We start from the raw sequence: 12729 nt of genomic DNA on the forward strand, positions 1-12729 counted from the left end.
TGCCGTTTTTTGCATTATGGTACGGAACCCTTCGTGCGCGAGTCCGACTCGCACTTGCCCGGTTTTTAAGTTCCTTAATTTAAGTAACTACTGGTAGTACTGGTATTAAATATATTTTGATTTATGTTTTCTAATTAGTTACCTAGTTACATTACTATATAGGTTGATTAATTCATCGTTCACCATTGTTGATATATAGTGAAACTTTTTGTTAAGGCTGTATTAAGCGTCCAAATTCATTGGTTTATTAGATAACACTATTCCCCTAATGAGGCCGTTAATGGACGGTCGATGCGGTCTTAATTTCTTGACCTTGACTGTACATTCGCATACGATATCTATTTCAGTTAAGGAGATAAATGCAGATTTTTCGAAAGTCGGAATTGTCCTGTTGACGCAATAACCCCAATTACCCCTTATCTGAAAAGAAAATGCTTTTATCTCTAGCACTCAAAGAAAATAGGATAAGTATACGTCAGATAATGAACTCTGAGAGAATTATTACAAAATGGGTTTAGCGGAAACAAAAAAAATGGAGTATTTTCGTTTCCTTAACGAATAAATATAATTACTGAATCAACGAAATTTTGGGGTTTCTTGTTGGTAAATTGGTCTTGTCTAAACCACCATTATATTAAAATATATATGTATATATATAATAGTTATTTGTTTTACAAGGGGCAAAGTTGTTGTTTAACCGCTCGTGCTAATATTGATAGGTACCCGAACCCGAGCAAGCGAAAGATTCCAAAATTGAACCACTAGCGTAGCCAGTGGTTCGAAAAATGGAATTTTGAGCGTTGCGAGGGTTTCAAAGCACGAGGGTTAAACAAAATTTGCCCCCGAGTGAAACAAAAAATTTTAACTACACCAACCCGAAGCAAATAATATTAATTGTAAAATATCAAACATAATCAAATCCAAATGAATGTTATTAAATATTTGTCACCCAAAATCATCATTTAAAAGTCAATTCTACCAGCAAACATAAGAAAACAACTCAAAAATTTGCATTTGATTACTTTGCCTCACATGTGAATAAAATGCAACTTAGCTATCAGTTTTTGTAGTGCAAAGTAAGCCTCTCCGAGCTGGTGTGGTCAAAAGGATATTGCTGTGAAGCCTAATTCAGATTTGACAATTTATTACGGTTTTGAACTGGTTTTGATAATCACGCCTTTTTCCCGGAGGGGTAGGCAGATACCACGGATTTCCACTTGCTACGATCCTGACATACCTCTTTCGCTTCATTCATTTTCGTAACATTCGTCATACACGCTCGCCAGATTAGGGTGCTCTTGACCTGGCCTTTCTTCAGGAAAAAAGCAATCAGTCAATTCAATTTCTGTATTATAATAAATTTAATATCCGTATTATATTAACGTACCGGAAGGTGCAGCGTGGGTAGACCCCCCACAAGGTGGACTGACGACCTGATGGTAAAGGTCGCGGGAGTCCGCTGGATGCTGGTGGCGCAAGACCGGTCATTGTGGCACTCTTTGGGGGAGGCCTATGTCCAGCAGTGGACGTCCTCTGGCTGATATGATGATGATGATGATGATGATGATGATGATGATGATGATGATGATGATGATGATGATGATGATGATGATGATGATGATGATGATGATGATGATGATGATGATGATGATGATGATGATGATGATAATCATTATATTTACAGGACACGCGGAGGGTGACCCAGATTCCAGGCGCGCCAGCTCACGAGGCCTCATACCCAGAGCCAAGATTAAAAGCGTCAAGATGACCTTTGTCATCGTTTTCGGTGAGGATCTTATTTTATTTATAAATACCTAGGGTCAAGGCGGAAACAGTGGCTCAGCACGAACAGTGGCTCAGTCGTCCAATTATCGCGTCTCTCGTGTTGAAATTAGGTTGAGTGAGCCACTGTACCCGGCCTTTTTCTACTGACTGTTCTCTCCTTGACCCTACATGATTTTGGGATCGTAATCCCAAATCTCAAAAATGGATTCTTCAATACCCGCTGTATTTAGAGTTCTCAAGGGTCGGCAACGTATAAAAGGCTCCGACGTTGCTTTTGTCCGCGGGCGACGGTGCCCGCTTCCCATTTTCTGACTTACATTATTGCTGGCTTACTGATCATACATGCGACCGATATGTAATTCGTGAAAAAATATACCCTTCGCCCATACGTTTCTTTACTAAGGTGACGCGTTTTTACAGTTCATCACATTAAGCTCTGTCATTGACAGGCAGGCATCTGATTGATCGAACTGTCTGTCGAAACTCTAAGTGACAGCAAACCCAATAAAATTAGTGCTAAATATAATTACAAAATCCATCATAGGCAAAACCTTGAAGAACTCTTCACTACGGGGAAACCAAAAATGAAATCTATTAAGATACTTTTTAGGGTTTCGTACCCAAATGCTAAAAACGGGAAAGACTCCACTGTCCGTCCGTCTGACTGTCTGTCTGTCACCAGCCTGTATCTCATGAACCGTGATAGCTAGCTATTTTTAGTATTTGTTGTTATAGCGGCAACAGAAATACATCATCTGTGAAAATTTCAACTGCCTAGCTAACGGTTCATGAGATACAGCCTGGTGACAGACGGACGGACGGACAGCGGAGTCTTAGTAATAGGGTCCCGTTTTTACCCTTTGGGTACGGAACCCTAAAAAGTACGGAACCCTCGGTGGGCGAGTCCGAATCGCACTTGTCCCGTTTTTATTCGTATCTGGATCCGGTTTCACCCTTGACAACATTTTTAAGTGATACAAATTTAACGAGTTACATCTGTTTTTTAAAGTTTGCCAAATCGTTTTTTATAGTTTCCTGTGGTGTACCGGTTGAAAATTGGCAGCATTTGCATTTAATATTTATTAAATATTACGAGTTTAGTAATAATGGTTTATGACCAAAATTTCAAGTTCAAATATTTTTAGAACTACGGATTGAGTGAACATCTTGATTTCATTCTGGTTTATTTATTTGTTGCTGAAATATTAAAGTTAAATTAAAACATACAGACCAATTCAAACGTCATTCATTCGTTCATTAGAATGATAGTTGAATTATATTTGGATTATGTTATTTAGTTATTTTTAATGTTTGCACGTATTCATATCACGTTACTAAGTATATACCTACAGTTTTCAATTATTATTTTTTTGCCCAAATATTTTAATCTCGCTTTTTGTATCGGCTTGGGACTTATCATTCAAAAATATGACATCATCGGTCAAAAAAATCCCCAAGTTTCGAAAAGGGAGATAAAAAAGTACCTCTAGATTTTTTTACCTATTTACTTGTCATCAGCCGAGTTTCTTGCCGCTCCCATATTGGGATACTCCAATTTAGGAGGGAATTAAATCTTCTCGAGGATTAGAGCCGGCGTAGCTTTATTTGATGTTCATAAGCGCATAATAATGTAATTTGTAAACTATCCCTATTGGGAGTGTTTTAAATCGACACGAGTTGCGAATTATTTTTTCGCACGTGTATTGTACAACGTTTTACAGTACATAATGGCCCTTTACGTTTTCGACATACGCACGTATAGTGAGTGCTAGTTACCGCACTAGGGTGGTAAAGTAGCACTCTATGTACTGTAAACCGTTGTTTAAATACATGTGCAAATAGGTAATACGCAACTCGTGTTGATTTATCTAAAACACGACCGAAGGGAGTTTATAGCCACTCGTTTCGAATTTCCTATTTTCCGCACTCCTAAATCGTAATGGGATAATTTCTTTCAGTATTCGTCCTCTGCTGGCTCCCGTACATCGGCTTTGACCTGCTGCAGGTGTACCACTTCATCCCGCAGACGCAGACCAGCATGGCCATTGCCACGCTGATCCAGAGCTTGGCGCCACTTAATTCAGCTGCCAACCCATTGATATGCTGCATGTTTTCGCCTCACATCTATATGAGTCTTAGGTAATATTGGTAATATTATATACGTGTGCTATTTCACGAATCTTTTTATCTAATACCTTTAAACGAGCAATTCTTGTATAATTATATATTTCGGGGATCTCGGAAACGGCTCTAACGATTTTGATGAAATTTGCTATATGGGGGTTTCCGGGGGCGAAAGATCGATCTAGCTAGGTCTTATCTCTGGGAAAACGAGCATTTATTGAGTTTTTATATGTTTTCCGAGCAAATCTCGGTCTCCCAGATATTGTTATTTGTACTCGAAACCTTCCTTTTGTACTTTTTACTTCGTGTTGTGCAAATAAGTAAATTAAAAATAAAGTCAGTGTTCTTTTGACTTTAATAGGAAAATAACTGTTTCAAAGGAGAATGGGCAATTTGTCCCATGGATGTATACTATTGAGACGTATCTCGTTTGAAAGGGCTTACACATAGCATTATTTTATTGTATGACACCAACTTTGGATAACTTGCAGGGACTGAGCTATTTAAAAAAAAGAGTGACGCATACAAACCGGTTTTTTACAATATACTTGTTATGTAGCTAGTTGTTAGGTGTGTTATATGAAAGAACATGAAAAATTCTACACTTCTGTATACCAATACCTACGTTTAAGTACGTAAAGGGCTGGAATTAATTGATAAAACATATGCTTGAATTAAAAAAACTGTAATTAAACACTTAAGCTTGCTTGTATACGCAAGCCATATATAACAATTAAAAGCCATTTTTATAAGGTATTTTTAGAAAAGTAGACTCGCACTTAAATGCTTGCAGGGGCGGAGATAAAACTAGTTTATTAATTATTTAATTGTGGTAAATGCCGCTTTGATTGTTCTACCTGACACAAGATGGAGCTTTTGTAGCAGAATGGGCATTTTACTATTTTTATACATAAATGAAACATATCTTATTTGGAAGGTATTTAACTTTAGCATTAATTTCTTATATGAAACCAAAGGCCGAAAGTATCCAGGGAAGATACTATTAATTATTATGATCATGCACTGCGGCGTAAACTGGAACTAAAAAATGTCACTCATCTAGGGTTACTTTTCTAACTATTTACATCACTTCGCATGCCTGAAATATAAAGTTATTGCATTTCGTAAATAATTATTGATATTATTCTTATATTTTCGTATATAATCAAGTCGTACTAAACAACTTAAGTATGTATTTTCAAAACCTCTCTAGTACTGACATCTTGCGTGCAATAGAAGAACCAAATAAGCAGCAAATGCTGGATCCACATAGTCGCATTTAAACGCTCAAAAATGTCACTGAGAACTAAGAATTCACGACTTCATATGTTTGTTTAAATCGGAACGTTGACAATAAAACGAGAGGTCACCATGAACATCGTAAGTTTCATTATATTTGTCTCATTTTGTTGCTCTTACATATTCGAGTGATAAAGCAAGATAAACGAGACATAAGTTTCAAAGTTCGCGGTGGGGATATAACCCTGGCGGTCAGGCTTAGTGGTCTATAGAACCTAAAGTCAGCATGATAAAAGCAGATGATCAGGGAAAAAAATTGGCGTCAATTTCATCTAGCGTCCAAGGTACTTGAATTATCGCTCTTCAAGAAAATATAAGTAGTGAAACATTAGAGCCGATACAGACGGACTGCAACCCGACTGCAACTTGTATAGGAGGCAGCTGCACGCCGACTGCAACGTTGGCGTGCAGTCGGCGTGCAGTTCCCATACAGATTGCAGTCGGGTTGCAGTACCTACTTTGTAGTCCGTCTGTATTGGCCCTATGAGTTTGCGTCGCGAGTCGAAGGTGCGTTTCTTTCGTTTGCCTTAAAAAGCACGATGAAATGGTAGCTGTATGACATAAATAATATAAGTACCTATATATAATTATATATTATTAAATAAAACCTTTCAAAACTTCAAGTATAATATATTTATTTCATGCAAACTAAGAAATATTTCACGACATACATTTTCTTCACGCATAAATATTAGCAGGACAAGTCAACAATTCAACGTAAAGCAAGCATTGGGAATAAGTGTGAAAAAGTACATCAAGATTTGGGAATGGCTAGTGGGACAATCTCGGATCATTTGCGAAAGGTTCGCTAAGGGCGTCCGCTAGCTGGCACGGGTGCACGCGAGTGTACCTACGTAGATAAAATCCGTCGCATGCGTCCGCGGCAGTATATGAGCGCCACTAACCACTAACTGACGCAGACGCGTGCGGTGGATTAAGAGCCACCACACACTAGCGTCTCCCGAGCGTCGGCGTCTAGTCAACTCTATGGCTGCTCCTCGACGCAACGTCGGCGCAGCGGCGCCATTTTCCATAGCGCTGACTATATAGACGCCGATGCTCAAAAGAAGCTAGTGTGGGCAGGCTTTCCTCATGAACCAACTACGTATGCACAACTAGTTGTACCATAAGGATTTTTTTTTCTAAATCCTTCCCAGAGATACAACTGGTTTACTGTCATTTAATTTTAGTTCCAAATACACAACTATTCTTGGTATAGTCGCGGACGGTCTAGAACGCAAAATGACCACTTTTTTATATCACTAGGGTAGGTTAGGTTCGTTAGTTATCTTCAAATGGCCGAAGGCCAACGGCACAGAAAAGGTCGACATCGCTAACGTAAAGATAAAACGACGAAAATGATGTAGGCATTTTGCGTTCTGGACCGTTCGCGATGTAGGCTAAAAGTGATATAGGCAAAATATTACACTAGTCATTTTGCGTTCTAAACCGTCCCCGAATAACCCCTATTCTTGAGTCTTGCCTGTAGTTGTGTTATAAAGAATGGTTAGAGAGCACATTATTTGTGCTTAGTTGTGCCAGTTGGGCGTAGTTGTGCCATTAGGAATACATATTTTTGATCGCACTACCAGTTCTGCATACGTAGTTGGTCCATGAGGAAAGCCTGAGTGTGGGGTATCCTAAGGTGTAATGCACCCCAGCAGAACCACCTTAGCTTTAATGAATATTAATATCTCTTCTTCCTCGCGTTATCCCGGCATTTTGCCACGGCTCATGGGAACCTGGGGTCCGCTTGACAACTAATCCCATGATTTGACGTAGGCACTAGTTTTTACGAAAGTGACTGCCATCTGACCTTACAACCCAGAGGGGAAACTAGGCCTTATTGGGATAATTATTAGGCCTTAATGAATATTAACCCTTTACCGCCAGAGTCTGATATATAAGACATTACATATCCAGCTCATTTCGCCACAGTCTGATAAATAAGACAAAGATCTGATTTGGTTTTTACAGCACATTTATAACTCCCGTAACTATGCCAACCTTACTCTGCGTGGTACAATTACTGTCGGTGGCGACACGAGCACGCTCGATCAAAAATTGCTGGCGGTTAAAAGGTTAATAATAGAAAAATATCTATCAAATTATAGACTAGTTTAGAATTATTTGATGTCATCTATGTTAAAGCTAAGGTGGTTCAGCTAAGGACCATGACACGGATTAAGTACGATTCCTATCGAACGGGCGGAGTCGGAGCGCGTTTCACATTTAAACGGCCTTAAGCCGGTCGGGTCCTCGCGGACGTGGACGGCTCCGGACGAACTCCATCGCTTCTGCCATACATGATGTTTAGGCACATTGAAAATGCGCTACGCCGCGACCCGACCACTACTGTCGGTGGGAATCGTATATTAAGGAATCCGCAACGTTGGGCGTGTGCACGGAGCGGGCGAGCGGGTTAATGAAAAATGTAGGTATGACCTGCCTGACGTAGTTGGGATTTTACCTTACGATTCCACCTGCTCCGTGCATCCGCGCCAGCTAGCAGACGCTCTAAAAGCTCCTAATGAGGCTGCCTTGCATTAGGTAGATGCCCCACACGCGGTTAGTCCCTGATTCGCCGGATTCTTTTTTCCTCGGATTCTCATATAAGTAGGTATTCGGATTGTGACGTCCTAAAGTAAATCCGGCGAAACAGGAATCCGGCGAATCGGGAACTAACACCACACGCCGGTCCGGTGTGCGAGCGAGGGATATCGCTGTATACGTACATAAAGCCAGGGATAGACCATGGATAGACTAGGGACAATTGTCCCACAACAAGTGTCGCCAGCGACGTCGGGTGAAGTCCGGCAATGTCGCGGCATTTCACCCGACGTCGCTGGCGGACAGGTGTCCTGCTGGGACCACTATCCCCAGTCTATCGCTGGCTTAGCACTAGGCCAATTCGAACGTGCACCTGACGTCAAACCGACATTAGAATAATATCGGAATCATAACACTTAGCTGTAATTCACGCGTCTATTTCGATCGGACTTTCAAATGTAGTGCACGTTCAAATTGGCCTGACTGTCTCACTCGCACACCAAAGCAGCGTGAGGATCCGCTCATCCGGCCCGCAAACGCGCATACGAATTTAGTTAGGTACCTGCAATAATATGTTACACAACGAAAGCCGCAAAAATATATGACACAATTTTATTTGTAGAGCCATAAGAGTGTCACATATTTTTGCGGACCTCGAAGAGTAACATACTATTGCAGATGACTGTACATAGCGTAAGGGCGTTCGCTGACCGCCAGTAAGTTACTGGTGCGGTTGCACGGAGCGGGTGAGCGGGTTAGCAAAAAATAGTATGACATGGATTTTTCCCACAAAATGGCACCCCCTTGCGTGCGCCTGCTCCGTGCACCCGCGCTTTGTCCATAAGTAGTAAATACTATAATCCAAGTCCTACCGTAGGACCTAAAATCTTCTTCTGTGATTACTATCACAGAAAAGTATCAATAGATAAATACTGTTGACAGTTAGTCAACAGTATTTAATACAATAATTACACTAAAACAATTCATGTACATTAAGAATACAGAACCTATGAATAAAATGTACCTGATAGGATAGGTACCTATGCATATGAATGAAATATAATTGAAATAATATTATATTACCTACTAGAAGTAGTACGACCTACCTATACGTATATACTAATAGTTTTAATGTTCGAACCATTGGTTCTGTATTCTGTGCACATTATGATTTATTTTTCAACCTTACATATATCTAACCAACTCAACATAAGTAGGTAGGTACTACACATGATTATATGAATTTTTCTTGAACTATGCTTGATTTTTCTTGTTTCGATGTATCCTTGTTGTACTGTCGTATATAGTCTCTGAAATTATAACTAATATAACAATTTATATCTTATTTCCTGACATGTTAGAAGTTTTTTTTAAAGATTAATAATTTTATTTTTCCATTTTTTATTTATATACCGTCATGTGGGGTAGCTAGGTAGCATTTGTCTCCAATGGGGTAAGTAAGTACCTATAGACATTTTTTTACTATGTACCTACTCAGTTACTTAGTGACTTTACCACTAGGTATTTCTTATGTTAAGGTCGCCGGAAGACGCTGGATGCGGGTCGCTTCCAACCGGCACGTATGGAGGTCCAAGGGGGAGGCCTATGTTCAGCAGTGGACGTCTTATGGCTGAGATGATGATGATGATGATGATGATTTCTTATGAGTGACGCAGCAATTTGGAAGACTCGTTCCTGTCTGGCCAAACAGTGAAGTCACTAAACAGTTTTATCCTTCGGGTACGCGTACGCTTGATCAATTACAATTCCTTCAAGTTAATTTTGTATCAATCAGTAACGTCTGCGAACGATGCTATTAAGCTTAGAAATAAACTAAAAGTGGAAAAATTCCTGTCCTGTAGTACTTGAACCCACAACTACGTTCGTTAGCTGGTGGGATGTGGTGGTGGGGTGGTTCAATTTTTCATGGAACCCCTCATCTAAGCTGAACCTTGACACAAATGTTCATTAAAAACCTTAAGCTACTTGCATAGAAAACTTATCGAAGAAGATAAATCACCAAACGTGAAATATGAACAGTTCTACTCTAGTCCTGATAGTAAGTTCAACTTCATCAAATGGCATTTATTTGAATGGAAATGCTTGGTTTGATGACAGTGAATAAAGTCGGTACATTATGCCTATAAGATTCGAGGAGTTCCCTCAGTTGAGATTAGGTAACATATAAAGATCCGGTCGAATTTATAACCTCCTTATATAGAATTCGGTAAAAAAAAAAATATTTTCACAGCACAGTCCTTTTACTAAGAAGGGATACCTACTACAACTTGCGTACTTACTTAGTACTTACTTTTGGTTTTAGATTGGATGGGCCTCGTTGTCATTCCGGGCGGAAAGGGATTTCACCGCATGAAAAAAGAGACACATAGTGAATTGTTGGTCTACCAAAATTGAAAGTATAGTATTTTCAAAAAACGAAGGGTACGGTGGAATTTTATACTGTGTACGGTCTTCTACAACTTATAATTTATAACCTTAAAATGCCAAATCTCGCAAAATTGTTACCTACTGAAAAAGACATCTCATCGTCAGAGTACTCTTCCTGTTTGAATGATACATTATATAATACGTTACGCAGAGTCATTTGTGATTTCACTTTTTGAGTTAGGTTAGATTCATTCAAAAGGTGTAATAATGGCCTGACTCGCTCATCAGAACTCGTCCTAGACAAAAATATTCCTATAAACATCTTACTTGCTAAAGACTTACAGAAAAAGTCATATCACCAAACGTAAAATTCATGTCCTTGAAGAGTTCCATTTTGATCTACATCAGCTGCTGTCCCACTTCATCAAATGTAGCTTTTTTAGATAAAAATGCTTGAGGTGTTAATGAAAATCCAAAAGTAACTACTTATATGTAACCTATGTGATTTGAGGAGTCGTCCCGATTCCTTGTGGAATCCATCATCAGAATTGGTCCTTGGCGCAAATGTGCTGAATATAAACATCTTACTTGCTAAAGACTAACAGGAATAGATTTGAGGAGTCCCCTCGATTCCTTGTGGAATCCATCATCAGAAGTGGTCCTTGACACAAATGTTACTATAAACATTCTTACTTGCTAAAAACTTACAGGAATAGATTAGAGGAGTCCCCTCGATTCCTTGTGGAATCCATCATCAGAAATGGTCCTTGACACTAATGTTACTATAAACATCTTAATTGCTAAAGACTTATAGGATAAGACATATCGTTAAACGTGAAATTCATGTCATTGAAGAGTTCCGTTTTGATCAAGATCAGCTGTCCCACTTCATCAAATGTTACTTTTTTAATGAAAATACAATAGTTACTACTTATATGTAACCTATAAGATTTGAGGAGTCCCCTCGATTCCTTGTGGAATCCATCATCGAAACTGGTCCTTGGCGCAAATGTTACTATAAACATCTTACTTGCTAAAGACTTACAGGAATAGATTAGAGGAGTCCCCTCGATTCCTTGTGGAATCCATCATCAGAAATGGTCCTTGACACTAATGTTACTACAAACCTCTTAATTGCTAAAGACTTATAGGATAAGACATATAGTTAAACGTGAAATTCATATCATTGAAGAGTTCCGTTTTGATCTAGATCAGCTCTCCCACTTCATCAAATGTTACTTTTTTAATGAAAATATAAAATAGTTACTACTTATATGTAAACTATAAGATTTGAGGAGTCCCCTCGATTCCTTGTGAAATCCATCATAGAACTGGTCCTTGGCGCAAATGTTACACAAATGTGGCGCAAATAAACATCTTACTTACTAAAGACTTACAGGAATAGGCAAATCACTAAACATGAAATCGTCCTTAAAACCTTATATCTAATATTACTATGTGTTCCTATGTTTTTAAGATTTGAGGAGTTCCCTCGTGGCATCCATCATCAGAACCTTGATTCATTTGTTCCTAAAATGCCTTACTTGCGTAACAACTGTTGGGTCGTGTAATAAATCTTCAAACTCTAACTTTTTTACAATAATGCTCGAGTTGTTCATGAAACCCCAATCCAAATGTTAACTATAATAAAGTCTAAATAATGAGGTGAACTCCACCTTCTCCATCTTAATGCCGCCAGCTTGGACCTTCAGTAGCCTCGGTGTCCGACGTCCAACTTAAAAATGCAGAAAGTGCGTTTTGGACACGTCAATTGCCGCTTATAACACTGAGACATCTGGTTCACTGCATATATTTGGTGCTGATATAATACCTGCAACATCACCCGGGTACATTAAGTAAAATATGAATAGCAATGGCTGCAATTGGAAGGTCGTTACAAAAATGTGTTAGATACTGACAAGCTCTGGGCGACACCTATGGGTGTAGCCAACGGGTCTGACCTGACTTGACCCCCATCCCCTACCACGATTTGCGATCGGCCTTGCAGAATGTCAGTGAGGAAGCTGTGCTCAAATTGACACAGTGGAGTAGTTTGTCAGCAATATGCCTATCTGCCGCCGCATCGTCAACCGCCTTGGAAAGGTACCGGCAAATCATTGCAACCTGCTTCTTGTCTTCCAACGCTTCAAAGACTTTGCACAGCCTCGCATGTAATTTAATTTAAATAATAAACAATATTTTACGACATGACGTACATGTCAAATACGTTAAATGTTATATTTTTTTTCAGGTATCCATAGAGGTGTAGAATATTGGAATCTATATTGTAAGGGCCTCTTTAGACCTTGCAAAAAATTGCATACGATTTTAGATTACTGCCGGCTAAATGAGTCAACCAATTTAATTATTCGGTCCATTACCGAAATATAATGTGAAATTAAATAATTCACACGCAATTAGGTATAGGAGAAGTTGAATGATAGGTGAGGCCCTAAAGCGGATTGGGTTCTACCAAGAATATAATATATCTTTGGTTCTACTTAAGTTCAAAAAGTTTGACCGAAATAGAAGACAAACTACAAGATTACATTTTATTTTGATAACGCTATTACGCTACGCTAA

General features: G+C 39.1%; 1 protein-coding gene across 1 annotated transcript in view; it reads left to right on the forward strand.

The window, feature by feature from the left end:
- The window catches only part of LOC134793368 (cardioacceleratory peptide receptor-like), a 182374-nt gene that overhangs the window by 156499 nt on the left and 13146 nt on the right, over nucleotides 1-12729 (forward strand). The window contains exons 8-9 of the mRNA XM_063764930.1: nucleotides 1685-1786; nucleotides 3744-3924. Of these exons, the coding sequence (XP_063621000.1) occupies nucleotides 1685-1786; nucleotides 3744-3924 (283 nt within the window). The remainder of the gene's footprint in view (nucleotides 1-1684; nucleotides 1787-3743; nucleotides 3925-12729) is intronic.

This window comes from Cydia splendana, chromosome 9, assembly GCF_910591565.1.
Source record: "Cydia splendana chromosome 9, ilCydSple1.2, whole genome shotgun sequence".
Classification (NCBI taxonomy): domain Eukaryota; kingdom Metazoa; phylum Arthropoda; class Insecta; order Lepidoptera; family Tortricidae; genus Cydia; species Cydia splendana.